We start from the raw sequence: 27464 nt of genomic DNA on the forward strand, positions 1-27464 counted from the left end.
AACATACCATAGTTGCACTTTGATGGACACGCACGTAAACCAATTCAGTCAATAATCGTTCTATTACGGGTGTACAAGGATGGTTTGCTGGTCTTGCACGATCCAGCGGCATCGTTAGAATATTCATGCTCTGGTAGAGGCGCGCTGCCATTGGATGGGTATGATTAGCTCTATTGCTTTATACGGGTATAACTCCGTGTTCCGGCTTGCTGCCGCTTGTGGAAAGATCAGCGTCTCCCGGTAAACCAGGTAAGGTGTAGGCGCTAAGGTAGGTGTTGTTTTAAACATTTTCTAAAGCGATGTAATAGCAATGCTGTCGTGTTGTGACACTACCTTAATCAACGGTAAGGCTTGAAATGAATTGATCCTACGGAAGTATTAATTTAGTATTACAGGCCATCAGTGATTACTTACATTTCAAATTAACATTTTCAGGCGAATTTTTCTAAGAATACTAAGATCGCGATGAGACAAGCGGGGAAACAGCCATTTGGTGACCATATGAAGAATCATAGATTCGATTGTAACTTTAAGAGTATTGTTGACCGGTGGCAAGAAATAGATATTCTTTTACCGTTCGTTATTTCGCCTTAATATGTCGTTTTTATCATGAATCTGGCGTATAGATAAACGCACCAGTCCCACAGGCTTTATTATCTTTACATCCCTTTTACCTTTCGTGTCAATGTCCTTTTTTAGTGTCAGTGTCCTTCTAATATGATCAGTTTGTTGTCAGATTTGCCAAAATATCTGAAAAACATAACACTTCTGCAGCTCATTGACGTGGTGACTTCTTAATGTAATGTAATGTAATCTAAGCTTATATTTGTATTTAATCTCAATCAGATATCATGCCTGTAATGCTTGGTTCGTGCCTGTCATGGCTAGTTGCTTAGTTGACAAACCATTTGAAAGGGTGTTTTCATTCGTCTTGCAGCTATATGCGAAGCAAAGTTTGTTTGCAAATCGTGACTAGAGCTTTGATTTTCACGTATTCTCCAACAATAAGGTAATGAATGTTTCCTACTTGTCATAACTTGCGGCCCGGTTGACAAAAAACTTGACAGGATGCTGGCTGTCCCCATCCCTTATGCAGAACTATGTAAAACAAAGTTTGTTTGTAATTCGTGACTGCAAGGTTCATTCTCACCGACTCATCAATCAGAAAACCACATTCATTTTTTCACGCTAACAACATCATTAGATGGCCTGATAAGATGAATGGATAAGAGCTAATCCTCTGTTCAATCATCAGAGCGACGTCAGTGTTATGTAAACCTTTAGTAGCACTATGTGAAGCAAATGTTTTGCAGATCTACACTGCAACGTTGATTTCTTCTGAATCATCAATCATATAATTTTTTCACGATGACAGCATCATTAGATGAACGGATTAGCGAAATCCTCTGTTTAATCATCAGAGCGACGTCAGTGTTATGTGAACTCTGCAGCACTATGAATCATCAATCATATAATTTTTCACGATGACAGCTTCATCAGATGAATTAGTATTAGTCAAATCCTCACTTCAATCATCAGGGCGACATTAGTCCTATGCCTTTTTTTCAGATCTACTTTGTTTGCAAATCGTCGCTGCAACGTTGATTTCTTCCAAACCACCAACGAACGGGTTAGCGTAATCCTCTTTTTAATCATCAGAAAGACTTCAGTCCTGGATGAGCTTTTTGCAGTTTTATGAATCATAAAGAAAACTTTCTTTGCAAATCGTGATTGCAACGTTAATTTCCAACCACTTATCAATCATAAAATTCTAATTTATTTTCCTTCGAAGACAGTATCGTTAGATGAACTGATTAGGGTAATCTTTTTAATCATCATAAGGGTATCAGTCTTACGGTAACTTTTTGCAGTTCTATGTGAAGCAAAGATTGTTTGCGAAGAATCACCAGCACAATAATATCACATAATCAGTCCAATGTGAACTTTTTGCAGTATTGTGTGAAGCAAACGTTGTTTGCAACTCGTGATTGCAACGATATGTTCCACCCAACCATCAATTCTAATGAAGTTTTCTTATGACGACAGCATCATTAGATGAGATGAAAAACGTAATCCCCTGTTTAGTCATCAGAGTGACTGAGAAGTCCAACATGGCGATATTAAAGATGTTTGTTCGTTTGTATTGCATACCCAGTTAACTGCCTCATGGCGTAACACACCAGGTCTGTACTGAACAGTACAAGCTGCATACCCTGACTGATATATTTGATCCACTCATACCGGGAAGGACCCTACTCTTTTCGATAGGCGTAGAAGATTCTTTTACGTGCTGGAGGTGTGACTCTCCTCAAACACGGGACCTCCATTTAACGTCCTATCCGAGGGACGTCGCTAACCGAAGCTAGGTACTCATTTTCACCTGAGTGAAGTGGTAAAAGTCGTGTAAAATGCCTTTCCCAAGGGCTCAACCTCAACGAGACAAATCAGGGGACCCCGAATTTGAACCCAAGACCTCGAGGTTCTGGGCCAAACACCCTGCCACTGCGCATGCGCCACCGCGACGCCACATTGATGGGCATGTTTTGTCTACCCCGTCTCCATACATGATCTGAACAACAGCAAGGTTTCACGGTCCACTTTCACAATCATTTATACATCATCATGCTGAAACTACTTTTGAATTTTCAAATACAGAAAATGATAGAATGCATCTACCCTACACATTGGTACAGCAGAAATGATTATATGTATAAAGCAAAGTCTATGACAGCTACTTCCACCAGCGAGGCCGCTGCTAATGCGATGGAACAATGGACGGTTATTGAATCTGACTTTCGGATGAGTTTCTAGTGTAAGCAGTTGAAATAGATGGCACGGGCATCTTTTGCACCATTGTTTACGAAAAATGTATTTTCATATTTGTAGCAGTAACCGCTGAAAGCATGCACCTTCGATATAACATATGGAACGTCCATTGATGATTTTCTATCTGGATTTGACAGCCTCGAAGTCATAAGATGTGGTAGTCGCGTTTGTAATTTTTTCGTGCGTGCGCATTGCGGCAAAGAAATAGGTTCACCGTATTTACCCCCACATTCTTTGTGACGAATGTAGACTGACCTCAAGCTCTCAAAAGCATTAACCCTTACTGTAAGGCTTACGATGAGGGAATTTCTGGTTATCCCATAATACGTGTCTGTCTGACTCTCCGTGCCAGACAACAGCAATTCTCGTGGGTATGCTGTGATTTTGCGAGAAAATATTACTTAGAAATCAGATTATGTATTGTATTTGATCAGCTTTTAGTGTTGTGTGTCATTCCAATAAGCAACAACAAGCAAAGGGGATGCGATGTACATATATTTCATACACGTTGTAAGTGTGTTCATGCACATGATTAGTGAATGAGCATGAAAAAACACGCATATTTCTGTGGGTTCAGTGCTAGAACCTTGAAAGGTGGATAGTGATCGATCATCACTTCACTTCGCTGGTCAGACATCTAACATCAGTAGTTTTTATCTTCCCCTTCCCCAAGGTTCCCTAACGGTCTGCATTTCTCTAATCTTATCAGCTTAGTTCAAATCACTTCAATGTCAGTACCATGCAAAGGTGCCTTACCCCGTGTCAGCGTTTAATGAAATGGTACGGCTTCAGAAGCTCTTTGACGAATTAGGGCTTACTGAATTAATCAAGATAGACAGATGTTATTAGATAGCAGCATTCACCGATTGCTGCAAGGTAATTGTCTTCCGTGGAGACTTGGTGCCGGTTTCTCCTTAAGTATCCTAGATTAGAACTGTGGATACTTCTTGATGGAACAGTTGATAAAATGTTTAAGACAATGCAATCCCTACAACTAAAGCCCCCCCCCCCCCTGACTGGACCCGCGGCACGCTGGCGGCGTCGCTACGGCCGATCGAATTGACAAAACACTCAACGAAGGTCATCGACAAAAAACGAATCTTTTTAAGCTTCGTTTGATTTGTTGCCTTCTTGGTCATACTTGTGCGTTTTGAATGATATTCCCATTATAAAGTCAAGGGTAACAAAAATCCAGTTCAGGACGCAGCGACACCACCAGCGTGCCGCGGGTCCAGTGAGAAGGGGGCTTAAGATTCGAAGATTACTTCCGGGCATTTCGAGTGATGTATGTACATGTATGTAACATGAACCAAAATGATAATATATTTTGGGAACTGGCAGATTGGAATGGACTAATCAACTGCTAGAATTTCCAAAGTAATCTTACTGACAAACCAAAAATGAACATTTATTTGATATCTCTGTCTTGTCTTGTCTGACTTTAAAAAGGATTGGAGAAGAATGAACGAACAGGTGCATCAGGTGAAATAGATGGCAACAACTACTTCTATATAGCAACAACTATAGAAGGCCAAAATACTCTGCGTGCACACAATTGATCAATGTTTACCAAAAAACATATTCCAATTCTGTCAGAAAATGTCAGAGTGGTTTGGAAAGTTGGTTTAGGTGTGTGTTTTTTTTAAATCACATTTTTTATAAATGGAAGACCCGAGAAAAAGAAAACTACATGTCTTCTTGGAGTTGCATCATGTTTGGGGGACAATGTTTGTGGGTTTGTTTGTTTGTACTTTGTGGGTTTTTCAAATCAAATTATGATAAATGGAGGAGCATAGAAAACTTCATGTCCCATTGGAGGTGTACCATTTTACGAAATTGGGTGAAGCATTGCAAGAAAAAGCAATGCTCCCGCTGCTTTAGTAATTGGAAGCCAGTTCCGGCCTGTTCCGATAAACGAGTCTCATATGGGTGATGAATAAAGACAGGCACTTTGTGGTAGGAAACTGGCCTTTGGTCACAGATGCTGATTTGGTCTCAGCGGTAGTCCCTAGTCCTGGAGGACGTCATTAAAATGACGCTTCCCCTATATATACACATCATCGTTGCACCCCACTCGTTAGAATGCAACTGAACAGCTTTTTGCGTCCGTTGCGTGTCCACAGGGACGTCGTTAGGACATCGTTCTGAGACAAAATACGTGTTTTTAGGTTTCCGTCTTATGGCTTTTTGTAGCCTCTGTACATCCACTGGGACGTTGTTGTGACCAAGTTCTGAGTTAAAAGGTTCACTCAAGATGGCACGTTTCTAGACTTTTTTTTATATTTCGCCATACTGCTAGTAAATGTGTCGCTTGTTGTGTCCCTGAAAATCCATTAAGATTTTAAAGCAACAAAGTCCCGAGTTGGACGGTTTCACCAAGGTGATGTGTTTGAAAAAATGAGTGTTCTGTCGCCTCACAGACCTAGGCATTGCGGGAGCCCGTGTCCTTTACTCTCAGTTGTGTACACAAAGGAAATGGTTTTAAAAGCTCAAGGAGGAATATTTTCTTAGTTCTTGCATATTTTCCAAAGGTGCTCGAGAATCTTGAATTGGAGATCTGTTCTTTGTTGTATCCCCGAAAGAAAAAGAAAACAGTCTCGCAAAGGCAGCTGATCCCTATCAATAAATGTCATTTTCAAAATTTTTGCATATTTTCAATTTTCTAATAAAGGTTCATTGGTAAATTATTGGCAATAGCGTTATACGTTTAACTTGCAATGCGTGCCGTTTGCTTGCAATAGGCGCCGGCCTTTGTGCTGAACGCCTTCACTCACAAATTGATGCATGTAACTAACTGTTTGCTCCATTACTTCTGACAAAAGACGAAGTGCGAACAGAAAAGAACTTGCGATAAGAATAGTTCAGCCCGTCTAGAACTAAGATTATCATGATTATCGACCTCACAATAATGAAAAATCACCACATCGGCCTAAGATTTATTTGCATCGTTCATAGATTGAATGGTTCTAATTTCCTTCTTGTCATAGAGCATTCATTCCAAACAATCAGTAAACCAAATCAAATTTCCTTTTCTATCTTTTATGCTTCTACAACATTAAATTCAATCAGTAAAACACACAAACCTGGCTTGCAATAAGGCATGCGCAAAGTCACAGGATTATGTCGCATTAGACCTGTAGATAATGAAAGTTATATGTGACTCTGGCTTCAAAGGCAAGGCGGATTGAATAAGCTTGATGCAGCAGAAAGTAACCCCTAACCTTAATCCTGTATATTCGTCTAAGTTGGGCTTGACTAATATCTTAATTTTGTTTCTTCACAGGAAGCTTTTGACGTCGCAACAGATTTATGTATCTTGATTAAATTCTGAATGCGTATAAGTGATTCCCTCGTGCAGGCTCATGCCTTATAAAGTTTTATAAGTTCCCTACCATTTATAATCACCGTGTCAGTTCACTCTTGTGAGAGCAACTTTATGGTAGGTTTGCATTTTGAAGTATAGGAAGGCAGGTAATTTTCAAAGCAGCAGATGCAATAGAGGCATGTCAGCCTTTAAAGCAAAATTACATAATAACAGTCGATTTGAAGGCTTTTAAATCTGTATGGCTTGCACAGAAGCCTACAGTGGTAACACTCAGTGGAGGATATTTTCGCTGTCTGATGCTTTTTTCTGTATCAATTGTCCTTTAATCACCTTTTATTATATACAGACCTGAATACTAAAATGCACAACATAAACCGGATGGTGAAGGCAAAATCGTAATGGATAAAAGAAGAACAGGGCTTCCTGACAATTTTCCTTCGCTGAAATTGAAAGGGAAGCTTACAGAGCCTGCATAATCATGACCTAGCTAGTCGGTACCTTTTATGTTTCAGGAACATTTTAGCAAAGGCCCAGGAACACAACATTTAGAAAAAAGCTAACGAAATTAGAAAACTTTCAAAATTGACATAGGTGTGATATATATATATACACCTACAAAAAATGTATTTTTCCAATATTCTCATGGTGTGTCGTTTCATCATTCCAGTTTGAAATAGCAGTGTATGCAGATTACGTACAGTGTAAGTGTCGTCGTCTGTTTTTCAATTTGCAGTGAATGAAAAAGTGTGAGTGGACTTGAAGGTGGCAGTATTTTAAGAGTGGGTGTTACAGGAGCAGGCGTAATTACTTGGAAGACATCCAAATGAACAAAAAGCATAGAAATGAATTGCGTGTCAGATAAATGACAACGGTAATAGGAGACTACGGTAATTTATCTAAATGCAAGGGCAAAGCCGACAGGGCTTTTAGGAGAAGCCTTGATTATGGAAATGAGACTAAGAAGAAACGGTTTGTTCAAGGTGCCACGTCATATTGGATCCGGAGGAGTCAAACCTACAGATGTGCATGAATATAACGTACAAAATTACGTGACACACATTCAAATTCAACTTTACCTGACAACGGCCCGGTTCAACCACCCAGCATGAAGGATATGTCCTACACCATAGTCACTTGAGTACAAAATCTTGATACAGACATTGAAGTACATGTACTGGCACTACTAGTGGACTTGTTTTTTCACCAACCAACAACACCATGGAATGAAAGCTTGTTTGCAGCCACATAGTCTGAATTGACAGCTTTCCTATCACAAGAGGTTTAAGGAACGTATTATACAATTTTAAATATGTACGAGTTGCAAATATATTCCATATACAGTCGAAGTTTGTCTCATTTAAAACCTAAATCTAAATCTGTGTTTTTGCATTACCTTGTTGTTAGCAATATACGGTGGAGAAGAAGTAACAATTCTAAAGTCTGAACTCATATCAGGTTACCTGCTACAAGGCCAATGAGGATGCTTTCCATTCCGTTGCTAAATAACACGGCCGATGATATATAACATATCACGTCGTTAGGTTAAAAAGGTCACATAGCACAACGGTTGAGCAATTTTCTGGCCACTACTGAATGTCAACTGTTTGGATATTTCCAGCGTATAGGCGGACAGTCAAATTCATCATTGCTTGGTTTTCTAATAACACTTCACAGTATTTATTAAAGTTGTGAACGAAGACACTGATGTGATTTATTGAGCAATTATCTCACCATCTTTTCAGTATCCAGCTATAAATACATATGAAAAACACACTAAGTCATGATCACGACCAAGGGCCAATTCAAAGTTACGTTATTTGCATGAACACACATGAAATGGCATATGTAGTATTTGCAGTGCTTCGGTGTACATCTGACATCATACAACGCACAAAGCATGTTCATAATTGAATGATTTTACGTTTTGAGTATTTTGTTGTCTTATATATCATACCTTTCCTTCCCACAAGCTGCCCGACCAGGGGCGGGTTGGGAAATGTAACATTAGCATTGATCAAGGACTTTGACTAAACCCAATTAAACTCCAGCTCACAGATAGCCACAGATCCTACAAACCGAACTTCATCAATTTCCTCCAATGGTTGTTCCATCACTGGAACCGATCAGCTCTATTCATTAGGACGTCTTGGGTGCTTTTCGAGGGCGATAATGAGAAACTGCGCTATTGTCAAATGTCACCGAGACACTTCCCTCTGCCGTTATCGGTGTAACGGCCACCTGAGCCCGGGCAGGATCACATTGCAATCGCCTGGCTCAGGCAAGATTAATAATCTTTCAAGGACAAGCTTAAGGCTTCAGGATAAGGCCGTGTTGATTCGATCATGTGGGTGACATCCTCTGGGAACTCTAAAACTGATGTGAGCGCGCGAATGATAAAAAGTTTGGCAAAAACAGAGGTTGCCTTCATCATTCGGTCCAAGTCGTCAGGAAACTAGTCGGTGTGGGCTTGAATAAAGTTGTGAACGGGAACTATGCGGCTACATCGTATTTTCTGGAGATGTGGCGTATGTGTGTGTACGGTTGGCTTCAGGCTGTCCACTACTATTTGCCTAAGTCGCCAGGAAGGTTAAATTTATGACTTAACAAGAATATAGTATACCAAACAATAGATTCTTCATTTTTGTACTTTTGAATCTTGTTCTTAGACTTTAGAATTGACCTTTGCATTCTACAACATTAGTATCCGTTTTCAGATATCTATTTTGCAATTTACGATATATATTTGCTCATTTTGCACATTTGGTGCATGATTTACAGTTAAGACCAAAAACCTTTTTTGGAAACTGACTAATCGAATCGATCAATTGCAACATGGCCTAACTGATACGCTACCATCAACTTGCTTCATGAATTTAAAACATTCTGAATCAAGGTTGAACTGTAATTGCCAACACAAAAATTAAATTTGCCCAAATTCTCGACTGACCAACTCCAGTCCTTTTCAAGGAATGAGCAATTCACTGTGTCTACGACGTCACGTTATTCACAACGTAATTCCAAAACATACCCTTGAACAACATTCCCTCGCCTCATTTGCATACAACATGGTTATAAAGTTACAGTAATATGATCCAGCGGGTGAACTCTTTGAGTGGTGATGAAATTATCCTCGCAATAAGAATGAACCTTATGACTTCTGACTAGATTTCTCGTTTAAATGATTAATGATAATGCTTTCCGATAACAGTATCTATTTGAACTCCATGTAATACTATCAAGATGTGATGGATTCTCCTCATTCAATTTGTTCCACCTCCTCAGTATAAGACGGCACTTTTTGACCTTTTCGAACCGCAGCGACATGTAACTGAATATGAGATATATCGCAGCTCTTCGTTTCATTTCCGCTCTATTCAGTTACCCATTAGATAGTGACTTGGGGGTACCTGTATATCAATCACAGTCTGGACCGCCTGAGGAACCTGTGGTGAATCGGCAAGTAGGATATTTGTAGATGTGGATGTGGATGTAAAGCACTGCATCTGATGAAAAAATTGAAGTTCTGCTGCAGTACCAAGGTCACATACCAGGGGGCCCAAAATTGACCTTGAATTTCGGCTTTACAACACCCGCCCACATATCAAATATCATCGTAATCCATCCATAGGTTCTTGAGTTATGCTGACAACAATAGCCCGGAAACACACACACACACACACACACACACACACAGACAGACAGACAGACAGACACACAGACACACCAAAAACAATATCTCCATTTTTCATGGAGATAATAAATCTATACCATATTTAAAACCGCTAATTAACAAGCTTTCGACCAGTTTTCTGGTTCTTCTCACCTTTGAAGCGTACGTCACTTGACCTGAGTGGAAGTGTGACGTCAGCTTGGGTGAAATCAACTTGAAAAAGGCAGGAAGACTGGTCAACTGTTTGATTTTTGAAACAAAAAGACCAGCTATTTAATGGTATATCGGTCTTAACATTTGCCATACATTGTACTTGATGCAACTGTTCTGCAATAAACTTTGATTAAAATAAACATTACCAGTCTACGACTCTCTCAGCTCTCAGGCAAAAATAGCTTCCACTGCGTCAGGAAAAAATGATTCAATCGGCGTGACGTTATAGATGATAAAGGTACTGGATATCTTCTGTCACGAGTTGTCTTTAGATACGCCAAAAGCATCCAAGCGTTTGAAATGGCATTTGATGTAAAAGAAGTCTAATAAATCACAAATTAACCCCCACACAAAGTCTATTGTATTACCAACATATGTTTCATCTGGCAGAACAATTCATTTGACGGGTAGCTGAGCCTTGATATTTAACGAGTGATGTGTTTGACGACTAGGATGGGCTTTAGTGACAGTCCTGCAGTGCTGATTGCCTTATCTCCCTCAAGGATAAACAATTAAACGGTCCAAGCCCACGGTGGAAAATTGGCATTATAACTGACGTCGTCGGCCTCCCTTTTATTACCATACAGAGGCAGTGACGCACACACATTGTGTTACAGGGCTAAAGGTCATTCTGTGAAATGAAAATTATATGATATCTGAAATCTAGTCTGGAACCACTTTTTTAAAGTCAACAGGACTGGAGATATTTATGCGGGAAGGACATATTTGACAAAGATGCAGAGAGAAAGCCTGGTGCCTTTTAAAATATCTAATTAGCGATTTTAAGAAATTCGAAAGCGTCTCCCATGGTGTTAACACAATCTCCTCAGATGAAGTGGAGAGTTCAATTCGAATTCCATTTTAACGTGACTCCTTCTACCATCTAATAAGCATGCACCAAAAGTGTGATTATTATCATGCTTCTAGCATTTCTGAAAAAAGGACTTTTAGATTTCTGCAATAAGGACTATCAGCCACTTCCAGGTTTAATGAGCATTCTTTTCTAAACTATCAACCGGATTCTTGGCAAATCACATTATCTCGATTCATTCTATATCACTTCAACTATCATTTAACTCAAAGCAACCTTTAAGGAAAAGGCAATGTTGTCACTCATGATTAATCCATGGTTACTTTGCACTACGGTGGTGTTTGCAGTACATCATGTATGACTCACGAATTAAAGAGGCAGCAATAATGTCTCCCCATTATTTTTCAAGCAGAGCAATAACTTTGATAAAGGTCACTGAGGGCCACTTGTGCAGAAGATGTAGCACAACTTTTATTTGTGGACTAATCATATGGTCCGCCAAAGTATTTCTTGAGTATATAAAAAGGGGGTTGTGTACGTCACCATCATCATCGCTATCATCATCATCATCATCATCATCATTACCACCATCATCACCATCATCATCATCATTACCACCACCACCATCATCATCATCATCGGACGGCTGTATTGCAGTTGACCACACATCTTTCGTGAAATGAGAGTTCTATTTCTCGTATATCTATTGGTATTGAATATATATAAGGTGATTTACATGCCGACTTCATGTCTGTGCATTGGTTTATGATATGACCACTCAAAAGTTAAGGTATATACCACTCTATGTACATATATTCCGTAGCAGTTGTCTAAGAACAAAACCAATTATATCAATCAATCAATCAATCAGCCAAACGTTATTGCAGAACAATTGTATGAAGTGTAATGTAGGGCAAGTTCTTAAGGAGTAATAAAGATCAAGGTTAATAACATTACTATAACGTTAACCAAAGGCTATCTTATCTGAGTGAATCAATCAATATGGAACATGGATTACATGATAATGCACAGGAGTAAAACATTGATTGTTTATATCAGAAATAATATGATTTCTTTTGAATAAAGCGGTGAAAATATAGTGACCTATTAACACGGAAATCGCGTCAGGACATGACATGAATAAATTGAAAGTCTCTGAGCTTGTCCTAGGTAATGGTATGTTTGATAAACACCAAAGCTTAACTCCCGTTAGATCTTGGTGTAACGGCACATCAGACGTGAACTCGGATCAATACGGCTTCACTGCGAACATGCCGCTACGACGTCCATCTTACCGGCTTGTCTTTCAACTTGTCCGTTTTAATACACGAGTGCAATTTCCCCTGACGTGGGAGGCGGGCCTAAGTTGATGTAGCGCCCCTGACACTACCGGATCTGTCACTGGTCGATACCAACATAAATCTAACAGGAAAACTCCCTCTGGCAACAAGTCTAAGATGGAACAGGCTAGTGCAAAGTGATTTCTGTGTACCAGTCGATGCGGACATTTAGATTTTAGCAAAGACAAGAGAAAAGGTTGTCACTATTTAGCCGTTTTTGTTCTGGTTATTTTCTGGCTGTAAATGTACTTTGTTGCAAGTCCTTTATGTTGGTGATTCACTTAGTGATACGGAAACACAGAGCTAAGTCTTCTAAGTTTTTGCACAAAATGTTTGCCCTGAAGTAACTTTTGCTGGCTTGCCCAATTGATGTGTGGGTGTTGAGTTGTAGGACATGATCATTGATCATAGTCTACAGCAACTCTTTTGTGAGCAATAAAAGCCGTCAAACCCCACGGTACCGAATATTCCCTTTCGCTATCAAAGTTGACAGAACATTTGTCTACAAGTTACTTTCTGATCCATGAGATAGGTCTCTCGTCACCACATACACTAGACGAGGGAGCTACGACTTACATTTCTATTGGAACCTGTCCAAGAAGACACTCTGAGAAACCGGAGATGGTAATGGAACCACGATTTTATCATTACTCCACCATGTCTGATGCCCGTAAGGTCTCCTCTTCATTTCAGGTTTTCAAAGGTCGCATTTTCCCCGAGTTATCAAGGGATGCATAGGCGACAATGATGTTGACGTCAGCAAAAAGGGAGCAGAATATTTGGATATGCCCCGTAGTTTGGTCGAGCATTGAATACTCACGGCATTTCAGAAGTGAAAAACAGCTTTTGTCACATGCAGTTATTTTTGCCTCATTTATTCCAGAAGTTAGTTCATAACAACAGCTCCAGGATATGCTGTTCTCGACACTTGTAACCTTTAGCCATTAGTATGCATAATAACATTAACCTTCTGGCTGTTCTTGTTATGTGCTGACGCTAGTGTCCTATTCAACCACTAAGTAACGGTGTAACCTTGGGCCTCTCTGGCGTTGAGATCATTGCCGAGGAATGTATAATGGAAATTTCCATTATTATTGTGAGTGTCCCTCATGAAACACATCACGGCGTTGAGTACAGGCTTTATATTTACAACAGTGGCTACAGGGCCACGGTCGAATATGGTTGTGAGACTTTCATTTTGTGTCTATAGGGGCCGATAAAAAGTTGCATCTTCTAGGAGTTACAAAGTCATTTGAAAAAAGAATAATTCAAATAAAGACTACCTCTGAGATTGGCAGTAATGTGTTGCCGTGGTAAATATTACTTTGTGTTGTAAAATAAATTTCTTTGCGTGTATGCAACTATTACATTACAGAAAAAAATTAATCGACTTTTAAATGTGTACCATACTTGTCAACCAGCAATGACAACCAATAGTTTGAAACCTCAATCTATCTTATTCCTCGGAAGACGACGCAAGTAGATCGGATCTCTGCTGAAGTGTTGACCTTTCCAAAAGGGCATAACCTCCAAGGGACACCACTAAAACTTCTCATCTCTATAAAGACGAATCATGGTACCTTAAAAGGTTATTTCGTGATCATCAGAAAGCAATTGGACCAACAGCGAGTTCAGGGACACAGTGGAAAACAAGCAATGGATGCTTCCGTCAAACATTATACGGAACGTTCATGAATAAATAAAAGATGGGCACAGACCAATTCTGAACTTGTTTAGGAGCCGATGACTCCAGTTTGCATTAGGGAATACCACCATATATCCCTGGTAATGGCATCGTAATTCTATCTTAGGTTGGGCCGGAGGTGGTCCCATCGGCAGTCTATCAAAGAAAATAAAGAGTACAGAACCAAGCTGCCAGATTCTATAAGAACAACTACGACAGGTGCTAGTGTCACCAAAATGAAAACAGATCTACTGTCCAGACTATGCATGGTGAACAAGATGTCTAACAAACTGATGGACGTACCGACTACTAAGTATCAAGTACTGACTAAGGGAGAAAAACAAGAAACAGTTATGCTTTGATGTGTTCGTTTTTCCCTGGAATTGCCGTAGAGTGAAAATCCAGCTATATAGATGCAGATACAGATTTAACATATGATGACTTTGCTCCGATGACATTTGAATTTGACACTGCAATGTACACCGACACGCAGGTAAAGGCTACACTCACACGTTTCTGTTTCATAGACCTCGCTAAGTAAGTCGTGTGTTACACCATAAGACGTTCTGTTCATAGGACGCTAAAATAGAGGTCAATTTGATAGAAGTCATTTCACACAACTCGTTCCTTTTGTTACAGGTTTTCAGGTCTCCGGTGTTCCCTGCGCAGTTAAAGAGTGCTGATCCTTCTTCACGAGAAAATATCCAAAAGCAATATCGAAGGACTGAAAAATTGCAAAATAAAAAGACCCAAAGTATTTCCATATACTTTCAGAGAGAAATACTCATTTGTCGGTACCATCAAAAAGATAACACAAATCACCTTTCTTTCGTGATTCACAACAATTCCAAATTGTTTTACGATGGTTGCATTCGACATCTTCGAAAACTCTACAGCTCTTGAGAATAACAACACTGTAGGTCAAAATGTGACAGACGATGTAAACATATCTACAATCACACGTCTAAAACAGTCCGTACCAGTTATTGCCTTATTTGGAGTGTCGTACTTCCTCATCTTCGCCCTATGTGTGGTCGGCAACACCCTGGTGTGCTTCGTCGTCATAAAGATCCCGCGCATGCGAACGGTGACCAACTACTTCATCCTGAACTTGGCCGTGAGTGACCTCCTGGTGGGAATCTTCTGCATGCCAGCCACTCTGGCGGACAACGTGGTGATGGGTAAGTATGTTTGTTTGTTTGTCTGTTTGAACCTTTGTTTATTCATGAGAATCTGTCTGCGGGCCGCTTTTCATTGAGGTCATGAGGGAAGGGTCAAACAAAATGTATAACCAAGTTTCCTTCCATCGTCAGCAATATCGTGTTTGCACTCACGTGACTACTATGTTCGCCATTCTCGATGATTCAACCTGCATTCCAAAGTTTATCAACTAAGCATTTCTCTTTTCGATCCTTTTTTAGGCTGGCCATTCGGAGATGTCATGTGCCGTTTGGTCCCTTTCATGTCCACTGCCTCCGTGGTGGCCTCAGTCTTTACTCTTCTGGCGATTGCGGTTGACAGGTAACCTTGTCTCCATTTGTTTTAATCTGTTTTTCGTTGTTTAAGACAGTGAGTCGCAAAGTTGCGAAAGCATCTGATAAGGCAATACAGCTAAACAACACTTTACGCTCTGTTTGCAGGTTTTATGCCGTCGTCCTTCCTACCAAACCCAAACTCAAAGTTACTGCCATGACCAAAGGCGTCATCACCATTTGGATGTTCGCCATCGTGGTCAGTCTACCGCTGATGATCTTCAACCGTGATGAGGTGTACAAGGATGTTCAGGAAGATGCAACATACCTAGTACATTACTGTGATGAACAGTGGCCTGTAACCGGTTCATGGACAAAAGAAGACATCAGCAAGTATTACTCCTTAGCCCTTTTCATCATCTGCTACCTAGCTCCGCTGAGCATCGTCCTCGCTCTGTACATGATGATCGGATATCAAGTCTGGTTCAAATCATCGCCAGGACAGAGGGCCTCCGTGGAGGCCCAAAACGCAATCTTGAAGAAGAAGATCAAGGTGATCAAGATGCTCATCGTCGTCGTGGTCTTGTTTGCCCTCTTCTGGCTGCCATTGCACACGATCATGTTGCTGAATGACTTTACTCAACTCTCTCCCAGTCAGAAACACGTCGTCTACATCTACGTTTTTCCGATCGCCCACTGGTTATCGTACTTCAACAGTTCCGTAAATCCCATCATATACGGGTACTTCAATCCAAACTTTCGCAAAGGCTTCATGTCACTGGTATTATCGAGACGATACGCCAATGGACTCAGCGATGTGTCTCACACGACACGTCACGAAAAGGGCTAGAATGAAGAACTCACGGTGCGGTCACATTCGTCGTAGGCTGTCGTACGATTCTGACGATGTAGAGTTTCCAAGCAGGCTGTGACAGAATAAATCACCGACAAGGATCTAAGACAGACTTTGCAGTACAAAAAAAACAAAAGATGAATTTGGCACAGAACATGCTCGGCTTATCCCAGAACGCCCTCCTTCGGGGACCGTGCGACGATCGTTCAAAGAATGTGGCCCAGACCTTTCAGTTAAATCCCGTATTTTTCGTTTCATTCACATGCACATGTGGTTATACGTATATGCATACGCATCCGTGTCTATAGATGTTTGGTGCATAGCCATAGAGCCCCAACATCTTTCTAGAATAGTGAGTGAAGAATCCATAGCTTTTAAGCCACATGCAATAACCGATACTGATAGTAAAAAAAATTAAAAGATTGAACCACAATAGATAATCTTCTGGTTAGTGCGCTCTAACCATGACCTAAGAATGTCATTACTGCATATAAAAATGTAATAGCGACTTGTAGCAGGAGATAGTCAATGGTACCCTTTATTATCGGTCATTCTATTTGTGATCTTCGACAATGCATTTAGCTATGTACATGTCTTTGTTATATACATTCCTATTACAGATCTGTATAAGGGCTGCGCGATTGCAACACATAGCAATCTGATGTATATATAGACCATATCTTTTATCACACTCTCTGCATTTATATAGCCCGGTAAGTTGGTCCTATTTAGTATATGTGACGTTACTAACCAATGTATGTATGATATTTTGAGCGTTGGTAGAATACGGCCGAACAAGTCCCGGAAATCGTCATATCTGCGCAGTGACAGCACAGTATTCGAAAAGGCTAGAACTTAAAGACAATATGCAAAACTATACTTCTTTGTGTCGTCATCGATCAGGCAGAGAGACGTGGTTGCTTGTTATTCTATTACTTATTCCCATGGAGTTTTAGAAATGACGAAGCGTAGGATTAAAAATGTCGGTAATTAGAAGTTAAGCATCAAAACATGATTCATCATGACTAATTCTGAGCTCAAAAACGTTATATAGTTGTTAAAATGACAATACAGGACACATGTATATTTGACAGAGGCGTAATCCATTTAGAGGATCTTCCACTTAAGCTGAATGTTAGTAAGCCAAAATGTATACATCTATGTAGATATTATAAAACAAGCTTTGTGTCTTATGTAAGGGTTCATGTCTAATGCTACCCCCAGATGTCTCTGATTATTACTCCGGGAAGGAGGTGTGACCTCCTTCTGGGGTATTGGGATTGCTTTTGCTTGCGCGTTCGCAGCTATAACTCACGATCCCGTCGTCGTATCGGTGTGTAACTTGGCATATAGTGTGCCTGGTTGGGTGTGGTGATGCACGATGTCTTAGTTACACCGTAACTACTTTTATCGTAAATGCAATACTGTAATTGCACCCCTATAATTAATGCTATGTCCCACTGCCCTGTCGTAGACACCGTGCTATAATCCGTTCCGCTTGAGTAGAATACTTCAGGCAGATACGGGGTATAATTCTTTCCAACCCGCTGTGATCGTATAGTCACTGTTACATTGAAAAATAGACAACGTGCATCACCACACGCAACCTAGGAAACGATATACCAAGTTACATACCAATGCGGCAACGGGAATTGTGAGTTTTGGCTGCGAACATGTGCCGAGTGAGCTCCAGTCTGTGTATTAAGTATGCCGTGTCCCTCGCAACTCGCATACAGTATGTACGCACGGGACGGACGATGTATTTTTACGCACAGTGTGAAAATGGCAAATCTCTGGACCTTCAAACTTACCACACTTGTAGTTTATAATACGGAGGCTGTGACAATGTAAAAAGTTTACACAGGGGATGAAAGATTGTTGAGAAATATCTCTCAGAAAAGTGCGCGCGCCAGTGTTACTTCCGGGTGGTTAGATCCGGTGACCTTTGACCTTCGTGAAATGTTACGATAATATAGATTTGCCTTTTTTATTGCAAATAGCTTGATAGCTATAGATCAGGCTGGCCTGCAATAAATTGTGGAAAGAGGATTTACTGCATATTTGTGATTTCTGATGCATCGTAGTTGTAACTTGTAAGGCTGAATGGTTCGTTGATAATTGAAAAGGGGCCATCTAGATCTAACTTTGTGACTTTTCCCGGAATTTCTAGATCCCATCTGTGCCATGCTGTAAAACATACTTTTCAGCAGGTTGACCACTCCTGTATTGAAAGAAAAAGACAAACAAACACTTTTTCTTTACTTGCTCTAAAACACTATTTGGACTGAGCAGAGATGCAATTTGTGTGGGTCAATACTTGTACATACTATAAATACTTCACGGAGAATTGTGTCCTACGGACTCTTGTTTTGTGATTTCTGTCTAGAGAGGAAGCAATGTAATGTAAGTAATGTTATTTGCTTCAAGTTTGTATAGTAATCAAGAATAAGTAGATTAAAAGCTTCCAATCTGCATACGTTGGGGAAGTCCCAGTGTAATTTATCGGAAATGACACAGTTGTGGTTCGTTGTAAATCCGGTTAGAGTTGAAAAATTGTAAGTTCTTTATTCAATTTTGCAATCGTAGTATCTCTTGTTGTATTCATATAGTTAGAAATGGAAGCAAAGTGGTTTGTAAATATAAGTCACAACGTTATGAGAAGCAGTGCATGCATGTACTTATGACCTAGTAATCACAATAAAGGATTGCATCATACAATGTCGAATGTCATATACTTCTACCAAGAGTACGGAAAGGACTAGAGTATCAGACTCGACAAATCAAGTTCTGACCCCACCTCTGGTCTCCTTCAGGATAACTGACCCGATGGCTTGGAGCACGTGACTTAGCTAAGGGTCAAAAGGTCATAGATGGTAGGAAGTCGATATCGTCTCCGTCTAAATTGTACGAGATGTTTTTTCTCTCTCTTTATTGTTTTTTCCAAAATAAATTACAAATTCAAATACTAACAGAATATGGACATACATGGGTCACAACAAAAGCCAAATAAGAACCGAGACAATGTGTACATGTGCAGCACACATACACTTACAGATAATCATAGCCTCCCTTATGATTTTATGGTTTGTAAAATGATTGATAGAGGAAGATTCTTGCATGTAAAACAAGAGTTACGTGACCTCATATCTCCATGAACTATTCTGTTTATGCAAATTCTCTTTATTACGTCACAAGTAATCTGCCACCCAAAAATCAAGACCACAGCACGTCCAGGTCAAAAGATACAAAAACGGAAATTCTGCTGCAGTACCAAGGTCACATACCAGAGGTCCCAAAATCGACCTTGAATTTCGGCTTTACAACACCTGCCCACATACCAAATATCAGCGTAATCCATCTGGAGTTATGCTGTCGACAGTAGTGCGGAAACACAAACACACATACACACAGACACACACACACAGACAGACACACCCAAAACTATATCTCCATTTTTCATGGAGATAATCATATTACAACCAGTTTCATAACGGCAAATTAGATACTTAAGACACTTTATTACGTCCATTAGCGCACATACTAAATTTGCAGGCAAACAACATTCCAACATCAGACATACAAACTACATAAAGTCCACAACACTACAGCACATTGCATAACAACATATCACAGACGTCGTAAATGTATTCAGCTACTAAGAGAAGCTGAGAAAACATAGAGGCAGTTCAAAGCTCGATTAATAGATGGCGCACCTGCACATTCGAGTGCACATGGGTGGAGCACAATGGCATCGTTGATTATGAGGGTCAGTAGCAAGAAGAACAGCATCAAAGTATCCAAGATTTTTTTTAAATTATGTAAATAGCAAACTGAATACAAACATCCAAATTATCCCGAGAGAAACATCGGTCAGCTTGTACTTGTAGCAAACGATGTTGATCTTGAAACTCATCCAATAGAGTTTTTGCGCTCACGTGATGATGACGTACCAGTCTGGGTGATTAAAGGGAACTTTTAGGAAAGGTACAAAATTGCATATGATTAAATTTATTGAGTGTTGAAGGAAAGGCACGGACAAAAAAAGTACCTTTTGGATATGTATGATTTTTAAGTTCACTTTTAGATATAATTATAAAGATAAGAATCTGTAGTCATAAATTGAACACAGTTGTAGAAAACCTCACGAAAGTCGCTCTACTTTCGTTGTGTCGATAGATATCACATCCATATCAACACAATGCCATGCACATCTATATGTCAGTCTCTTTCAGGTTCAATTATTAACACCCTCCAGTAGGTAGCAGCAAGGTTATGATCGCCGTCTAGTGGACTTGGGGCCTAACCAGCATGTCAGCTGTGGTGTCTGACCGGAAAACGCCCAACAGAGATCACGTCGTAATTGTTGTCAAACGAATGTAGACTGATCTATATAGAATACAACACGGGGTTTTCCGTATCACCCGAGGTACCAGCCCGACCGCGGGTAGGATCCGACCCGCGGGAGGGCTGGGACCGAGGGTGATGCGGAATACAACGTGATGTATTTTATTTATGTCATACCTACCTGAGAAAACACACATTTCAATGCGGAATGCGCCAAAAGTTGAGGGAGTTTTGTTTTCTCAAACACAAAACTGTAAAAACATAGATTCCAACCTCCGAATCCGGTATTCGTATTTGAGGCGGCGGCGCAACCGGTGCGCCCGAAATGCATTCGAAATATTCTATGGAAGCCTGTGTGATAACACTGCCGAACCCTATGTGATACGGATACTTATCACACGGTCCGGAACACCCGTATCAGGCCCAGGTATGACATAAGTAGAAATATCTAGCGAAGACAAATTACTACATATGAGATGTAAAGATTTGAGATGCTTGTTTCTCCATCTTAAACTTTTCTGACGCAGGTCCTTTCTTGCGTATAATTGGGTAGAACAGTGATAGCAATATTGTCTCACGATCAAGTGATAAGAATGCCCCCCAGCGCGATACGTGTCTACTGCACTCTGACAATATTCATTTGTATCCATAGTGTTATCTATTTGCTTCAATAGAGGGATTTTTGCAGTTATCAATTGTATGATTCAATCTTTCGGAAGGGAGGTAAATGGAGGTCCCGTGTTCGAGGAGGCGCCTCGAGCACGTTAAAATGGAAGAGCTAGCAACCCCTTTAAAAATGCACACTGCTACTGGAACAGCAATGAAACTAGGCACTACAAGGGCCTGAGCGAACGAAGAAACGCATTATTCGATTGCATATGCATAACTAGATTCAATGGCGCCATGATTTGAGAGGGATACAGAACAATTGCCTGATACGATTTCGACATGTTTTCTTTATTTCGTGATTATAAGATGTTGTTTGAGACCTACGGATTACAGTATAAACAGAAATATTTCTATTCAAAATCCTCTTCAGGCAGAAGACGCGCCGAGTGATAAGAGAATCGTATTGAAAACAGTCTCATCAAAAAAGCCGTCTCCAGCCAACACAGGCTTGGTAAGACTACTAGCGGAATGTCCGCGCATAACACATATATAATTGGTATGGCCTACTGCTAATGATAACCACATCCATGCTATCCATTAGACATGGGAAATGGAGACAATCTAGAAACCTTAACCTGAATTTGTTCAGACATGGCGAGAATTGCCCCTGCGCGTCGCCATTTCTTACTTTCTGTTGCGAGAAAAGCCTGCCGTTGAATTGAGTTTATCTGTATTTTTGGACGAATCCAAGGAAACCAGAGGACAATGCTACAATAATGTTCATTACCAAACATATGACTTCACAGCTTGTAATTTGTTTTAGTAGTAACTACAGTAGTTCTAGCCAGCGGTCTCCTTTGCCGATAGAATAGACTCCAACTAAAAGTTGTTAGGAATATCATATAGGTATCCCTTTTCGAACTGTTGGATTCGTTATGCTAAAAAAAGTCAAGGTAGTCCCATAGCCATTTGAGGCCGTAGGTGCAGTGGGTTGTTATATCCACTGTGTCTAGGGCACGGTATTGGAAGGCGGAGCCCATCCCTCTCCTTCCACCGCCTTTTACCGAGGTCAGGTACCCATTTTGACACCTAAGTGGAATGAGGAAATAAAGTCACGTGAAGTGCCTTTCATACCAGGAGATTCAAACCCAGGACATCTTTGTCCTGAGCCAACCAAACACCAAACAAGACGTGGCTAAGATGCAGTATGACTGACCTCTAAGCCAAAGAAGTCCCAGTACGTTCTACGGGGCCAAAGCCAAGAGCACACAACATTAGCTATCAACCACCTCGGCGCCAGGAAGACATTACAACTGAGACGTGTACCCTAATGCAACAGCCAGCGGAAGCAGTCTAATGGGACCTCGATCTCCAACTTTCCCCTCCAGGTCAAGTGCAATGCAGGGCCAGATGTGCAATATAGCCCGCATTAAGATAACGTGTTTCTGCCAGATGTAACGAAAGCAATTCTTCCTGAGAGGCGACGGGAGCTTGATTTATGGTTGATAATGAGTATCGAACGTTTCATTACCTTAGCCATTTGCGTATATTCGGTTGCTTACTGATATCGGCTTGGCATTACAGTAAGAGGGCAGGGTACCGTTGCTGAAAAAGCTACGACACAAAAGGTGAGTCACATGTCCAACTGCCAAGCAATTTGCGGGAATGAAGAGTATGATATAAAAGACAACAAAACATAATAGTCACCAACATAAGTTGTGTGCATTACTTGATACATACTTTTATTTTTCGTTTCCTCAAACATTCTGGATTTGTCCTGGTTTGCAATGTGACCCTGACATTGAGCTCCAGGCAGGTCTAACGGTGCCAAGACATTATTCATTGGACATTGTCTTGCCACCATTAGATCTGCTTGACGGCAAGAGTGCCAAGGCAGCATAACCGCGAATGGCCTTGAATACTCCATATTGATTAGGACCAAATAGAGTTACCTTTGAAGCGATGTCTAGAATGGAATGCGACTCTTCAACCATTCAGTAGCTAGAACACGGCTTCTTCTCCTATCTTATTTAACGTCTGGGTTGTTTTGGCCGCACAGAGATTTCACAGAAAGTGCACCACAGAGAACTTTTCAATAGGAGCAGATGGAGAGTGAAATGAGAAAGAGCTGGCCTGTGCTGGATGGACTTCATCGTTCGATGTGACGCGTCGGTTGTCCTGGTAATCCCTTAACATTGAGGAATGCCGACAGAACACACGAAGTCCACGCCACGCCGTCAATCAACCACAACCGAGGAGATCAACTCGGAGACAGAGGGCAGCTATATGTGGAAGGTCGCCGTACCGATGTCTACTCAAGCCGATATGGATATAGCGAGAGCATATATCGTCCAGACAAGCACAGGCACTTTATCGTAACAGCACCAGCTATACATCATTGGAACAATCGAACTGTGTCTGAGAAGTAACGAAGCGCGTATGCTGTTCTAGACCGTTAGAATATGCAGAATGTATATGGCCTGAAGAATAACTCGATAATGTTCACATATGTCATGAATAAAGTTTGCTGTAACTGCTTGCAACTTTAAAGCATAAAACTAGTTAGTTCACTCAGAAAAGTCCACACAGTGACAAACACCAACACTTAACTTATACCGCCAGCTTCTTCGGTGGATTAAATGACCATAGTCATATTCCCATTTTTTACTCGAACATAACATTAATGTTTCCCGATTGGAAAGTTCTGGCAAAGCTGACACCTACGTCAGTTGTTCCAGATTACTAACCTTCCCAATAGACCCTGAACAGCCTTGCTTTCAACAGTCGACATTGACGTAGACATCGTCAAATGGAGAAGGAGCGGTAATGAATCATCCATGAGTTAATGGCGGGTATATTCAGGGATTCCCCCGTGTTATTAGCTACGCAACATTAACCACAGGAGTGAAGAATACTGTGTCCTCGGAGTCGTGTTTGGGATACGCTCTGCATTTTTTTGTAGAACGTCTCTACCTTGAGTCCTTGTGGACCCCGCTTCAATGTCAGAGAGAGAAGATCCGAGCTATACGAGCATCCCAAAAGTTCCTCAGGTTAGGACAAACTAATTTGAAATAAAAGTAGATTAATGGTTTCGTTTTACATTAAAAAAACATTCAGCATGTGTTATGTTGTAAAAGGCATATACGCCAACTGGAATATGGCAGAAAAGATAATATGTTCATCTCCAGTTGTGCTTGTATGAAATGTATGATTCAAAATGTGGCATGGCTATCCTAGAATCGGTAAGGTTGGTTATCTTTCATTTCAAACCGTAACCGCGAACATGAAGTATCCAGCCATTGGCCAGTAATGGTATCTTAAAAGCCTAGCGTTATCACAGGACATGCACCGATTAGATTTTGTCTATAGCAATATCTTCGCCTGACTGACGTCAAAAACTTTCACGGAAGACATTACATGCTTCATCATTCACTGTCTTCAAATGGAAAATTATCTCTAAGATTTCTTATCCCGAGGAATCTCTCCGTCTAAGTTAATAAGATACCGATGTATTCATTATCTGCTTTAAGTAGTGGCATGTCTGGCAAAAACTCAGCCAATGCAAGCCTTTTTGGTAATTACACAATATAGGATTATTAGAATAAATGTTGAAGTCAAAGGATTTTGATTCAAGCTTAGGACGATTGATGTACGTGACATTGGAGAGGCATTAGACAAATGGATCACAGTCACTAGGCTTATATTACGTTGCAGAATATCATCTGTACTATGATACAATATGCGCCCCAAAGAGAAATACACGGAATACAGAAATTTTTATCTTGGAGAAGATTGCCTATATATCACGAAAAGGTTCATGTTTAATAAAGGTGATATCGTTTCGGTAACAAATGCTGGAGTTGACACCATATTCTTTTAAGCCACCATGCAACCTGATAACATCAAAACGGAACAAATTTACATGGCCTAAATGTTTTGTACACCTCAATCTCATTGACTTTTACATGCACAAGTGTTACATTTCAACCTAAAAGATGGAGGGGAAATATTCAAACCTCCGGGCTATCCTGTTTCCTGACCAGTCTGTCGGAATGCAAATTACTCTCTTCGGAATCTGAACGACAACCGTGATGGGCCTTGCAGAGGCAAGTTAACTGTTCTCCCAGGCATGACCTTCAGAGATTTTCCAGGCACAGCACATACAACAGGCGTCATCTAAAGGCGGAGGGTACCTTGACAATGTACATGTACGTGGCGGAATGCATTGGTGTCACGTAGTAAAGGCATCTGGAACCTATGGTAACTCAGAATGAGGCTGGGATATCTGTGTGGCCGAACATGTACTAGTGAGGCCTAGGGAACAAAAAAACACCAAGCAAAACCTGCCGTTCCTAGCCCGTTTTTGTCGACCGTCCGACTGTTAACAAGGTACACAAAATTTTTGAAATCTGAGTGATGAAAATTTAAAAAAAGAATCCAAGAAGTTTTACGTATTTTCTTGAAAAATTGCTTTATTTCACTCTCTGTCAACAGATTAAGACCTTCAACTGTAAACATTGTACTTCTTTGTTCCTTTTGTTGATATACTATGTAAATACGTTATGATGTTGAAGAATTCCAGTTTCACAATGTTAGAATGTACTTGTTGGATCACTTCGACCAATATCTAAAAAAGAAAAAAAACACCAAAAAAAAACCAGAGAGAATCCCTACCTACTGACCCTGCTTTTTTTCAGGACCGTAACGGTCAACACAGTTTTTCTCTGACTTAAAAGCGAGGTCAGGGCGAAGACTAATGTTGTTTGTCTATTGTACAGTAAACTGGGAGCCAATTAGACTCCCTAGACTGGACTACAGGGGAAGACAATTGATGGAGTTGAGATGCACTAGCCTGAAGCAGCTGCGGTGAGGAGACTCTCGTCTGACCCCAATATCGCAATACTTGGCCTTAGTATGGCCATTACCAGTAGCTCTTATAAATCCACTTTGTTTTATGTCATAAATGCATATGGGTATTTGTTTAGACAAAAAAGTATCAGATAAAGTGAGCCATAGTATTCATTTTATGCTATAATGGTACATGGATTTTAGAAGATTTGATAAATGGCGATGTCTAACACATAAATGCTGAGTTGTAATTCTACATTCGACTTATAGGTTTCGTTAAAGTATTCCGAGGCTGTGATCACTGTCTGAGAGAGCTCTACATGTTGGTACTTAATTATTCTGCAAACTTAACCATAAAGGTTTATTAAAGGCTCATTGCATGACGATGGTGGTGATATGCCAATTGCAAATCTCAATGACGTTGTTTAAAACCAACACACCTCTGGTTAGACGTTTCATGTACCAACCATACTTACCTATGACCCTTTCCCATGACCGTAAGCTCCGGCCTGTGAAGAGTTGTTATGATGAGTGTTAGCCCAGGGCTTCAGGTCACAAAGGTGCCTGATGCTGTTAAAGAAATGAAGTAGATCTGGTCTAGACATAATTGTGGTGTTTTGAAACGCTACCATGTGTATGTGTCATATAACCGTATTACACCGTAGGTTATAGCAAATTTTCTCTGGAAAAAATACAAAAGTGTGACAATTACACAAACTAGAACTACAACGGTACCCCTTTAACACAAGTTTCTACATATTGTTTCCAAATATCTATACAGAATATCAAATGGTTCTAATGACTAACTTTATTGACTTCAGTAAAGGGATGTAAGGAATCCTTTCGTACAAAACGCAGCTTTAAAACACAGGCAAACCCCGGCTTTTCGTATCGACCCCATTACGATCTTTTGGACGCCGACCAAGTCTGCTATAGATTTTCTATATACCGGCAAATGCAACTCTCCGTGACAGTAATTTGATTACATGATGTGGCGTTTCAGCGTTTTCAGCTGCGCACATCTGGGCAACACAATTGTGTAGGATGATGAACATAACTGCACTTAACTGAAGTAGGAATCGTTAATGGTCTAGAGTTGGATCCAGTCTAGCTTACACTAACTTGATAAACAGGGAGAACCCAGAACATGCATATGGTACACTTTGCATTGACTATCGTTATTTATGTCGATAGAATTTTTTTGGTCTTTTAACAGAACCATCAGCAACACATAAACAGCTTCCATATGCTGAGATATTTTAACTAATGCCAACCTTAATGCACCAAAAGAACGAACATGAACATGAAGGTATCACAGTATGAGGTTTAGTTCACACACTAGACATAGTTTATAGCTTAAATTGAAAACAATGCATCCTCCAATGCACAAGCACAGATCTGTTACCGCTCGCCGCTGCCCACCGTCTCTTATATTACATGGATCACAAATTATATCAATAGCCTGTCCT

The 27464-nt window shown here is 40.4% G+C and overlaps 1 protein-coding gene across 2 annotated transcripts; it reads left to right on the forward strand.

The window, feature by feature from the left end:
- The first annotated feature begins 147 nt into the window (after positions 1-147).
- Positions 148-17427, forward strand: LOC136448349 (neuropeptide FF receptor 2-like). 2 transcript variants are annotated; one of them, XM_066447762.1, is made up of 4 exons: positions 148-249; positions 14509-15050; positions 15291-15390; positions 15510-17427. In XM_066447762.1, the coding sequence occupies exons 2-4, from the start codon at positions 14732-14734 to the stop codon at positions 16189-16191; spliced, it is 1101 nt and encodes a 366-aa protein (XP_066303859.1). In that variant the 5' UTR covers positions 148-249; positions 14509-14731; the 3' UTR covers positions 16192-17427. The 2 variants fall into 2 exon arrangements, with proteins under 2 accessions (XP_066303859.1, XP_066303857.1); XM_066447760.1 differs by lacking the exon at positions 148-249 and having other exon boundaries at positions 9563-15050.
- Positions 17428-27464: the final 10037 nt, after the last annotated feature.

This window comes from Branchiostoma lanceolatum, chromosome 14, assembly GCF_035083965.1.
Source record: "Branchiostoma lanceolatum isolate klBraLanc5 chromosome 14, klBraLanc5.hap2, whole genome shotgun sequence".
NCBI classification, from domain to species: Eukaryota; Metazoa; Chordata; class Leptocardii; order Amphioxiformes; family Branchiostomatidae; genus Branchiostoma; species Branchiostoma lanceolatum.

Coding starts and splice junctions, on each gene's coding strand:
- LOC136448349 (XM_066447762.1), top strand. CDS start 14,732: ATGGTTGCATTCGACATCTTCGAAAACTCTACAGCTCTTGAGAATAAC. Junction 15,051..15,290: donor GGCGGACAACGTGGTGATGG/GTAAGTATGTTT, acceptor ATCCTTTTTTAG/GCTGGCCATTCGGAGATGTC. Junction 15,391..15,509: donor CTGGCGATTGCGGTTGACAG/GTAACCTTGTCT, acceptor CTCTGTTTGCAG/GTTTTATGCCGTCGTCCTTC.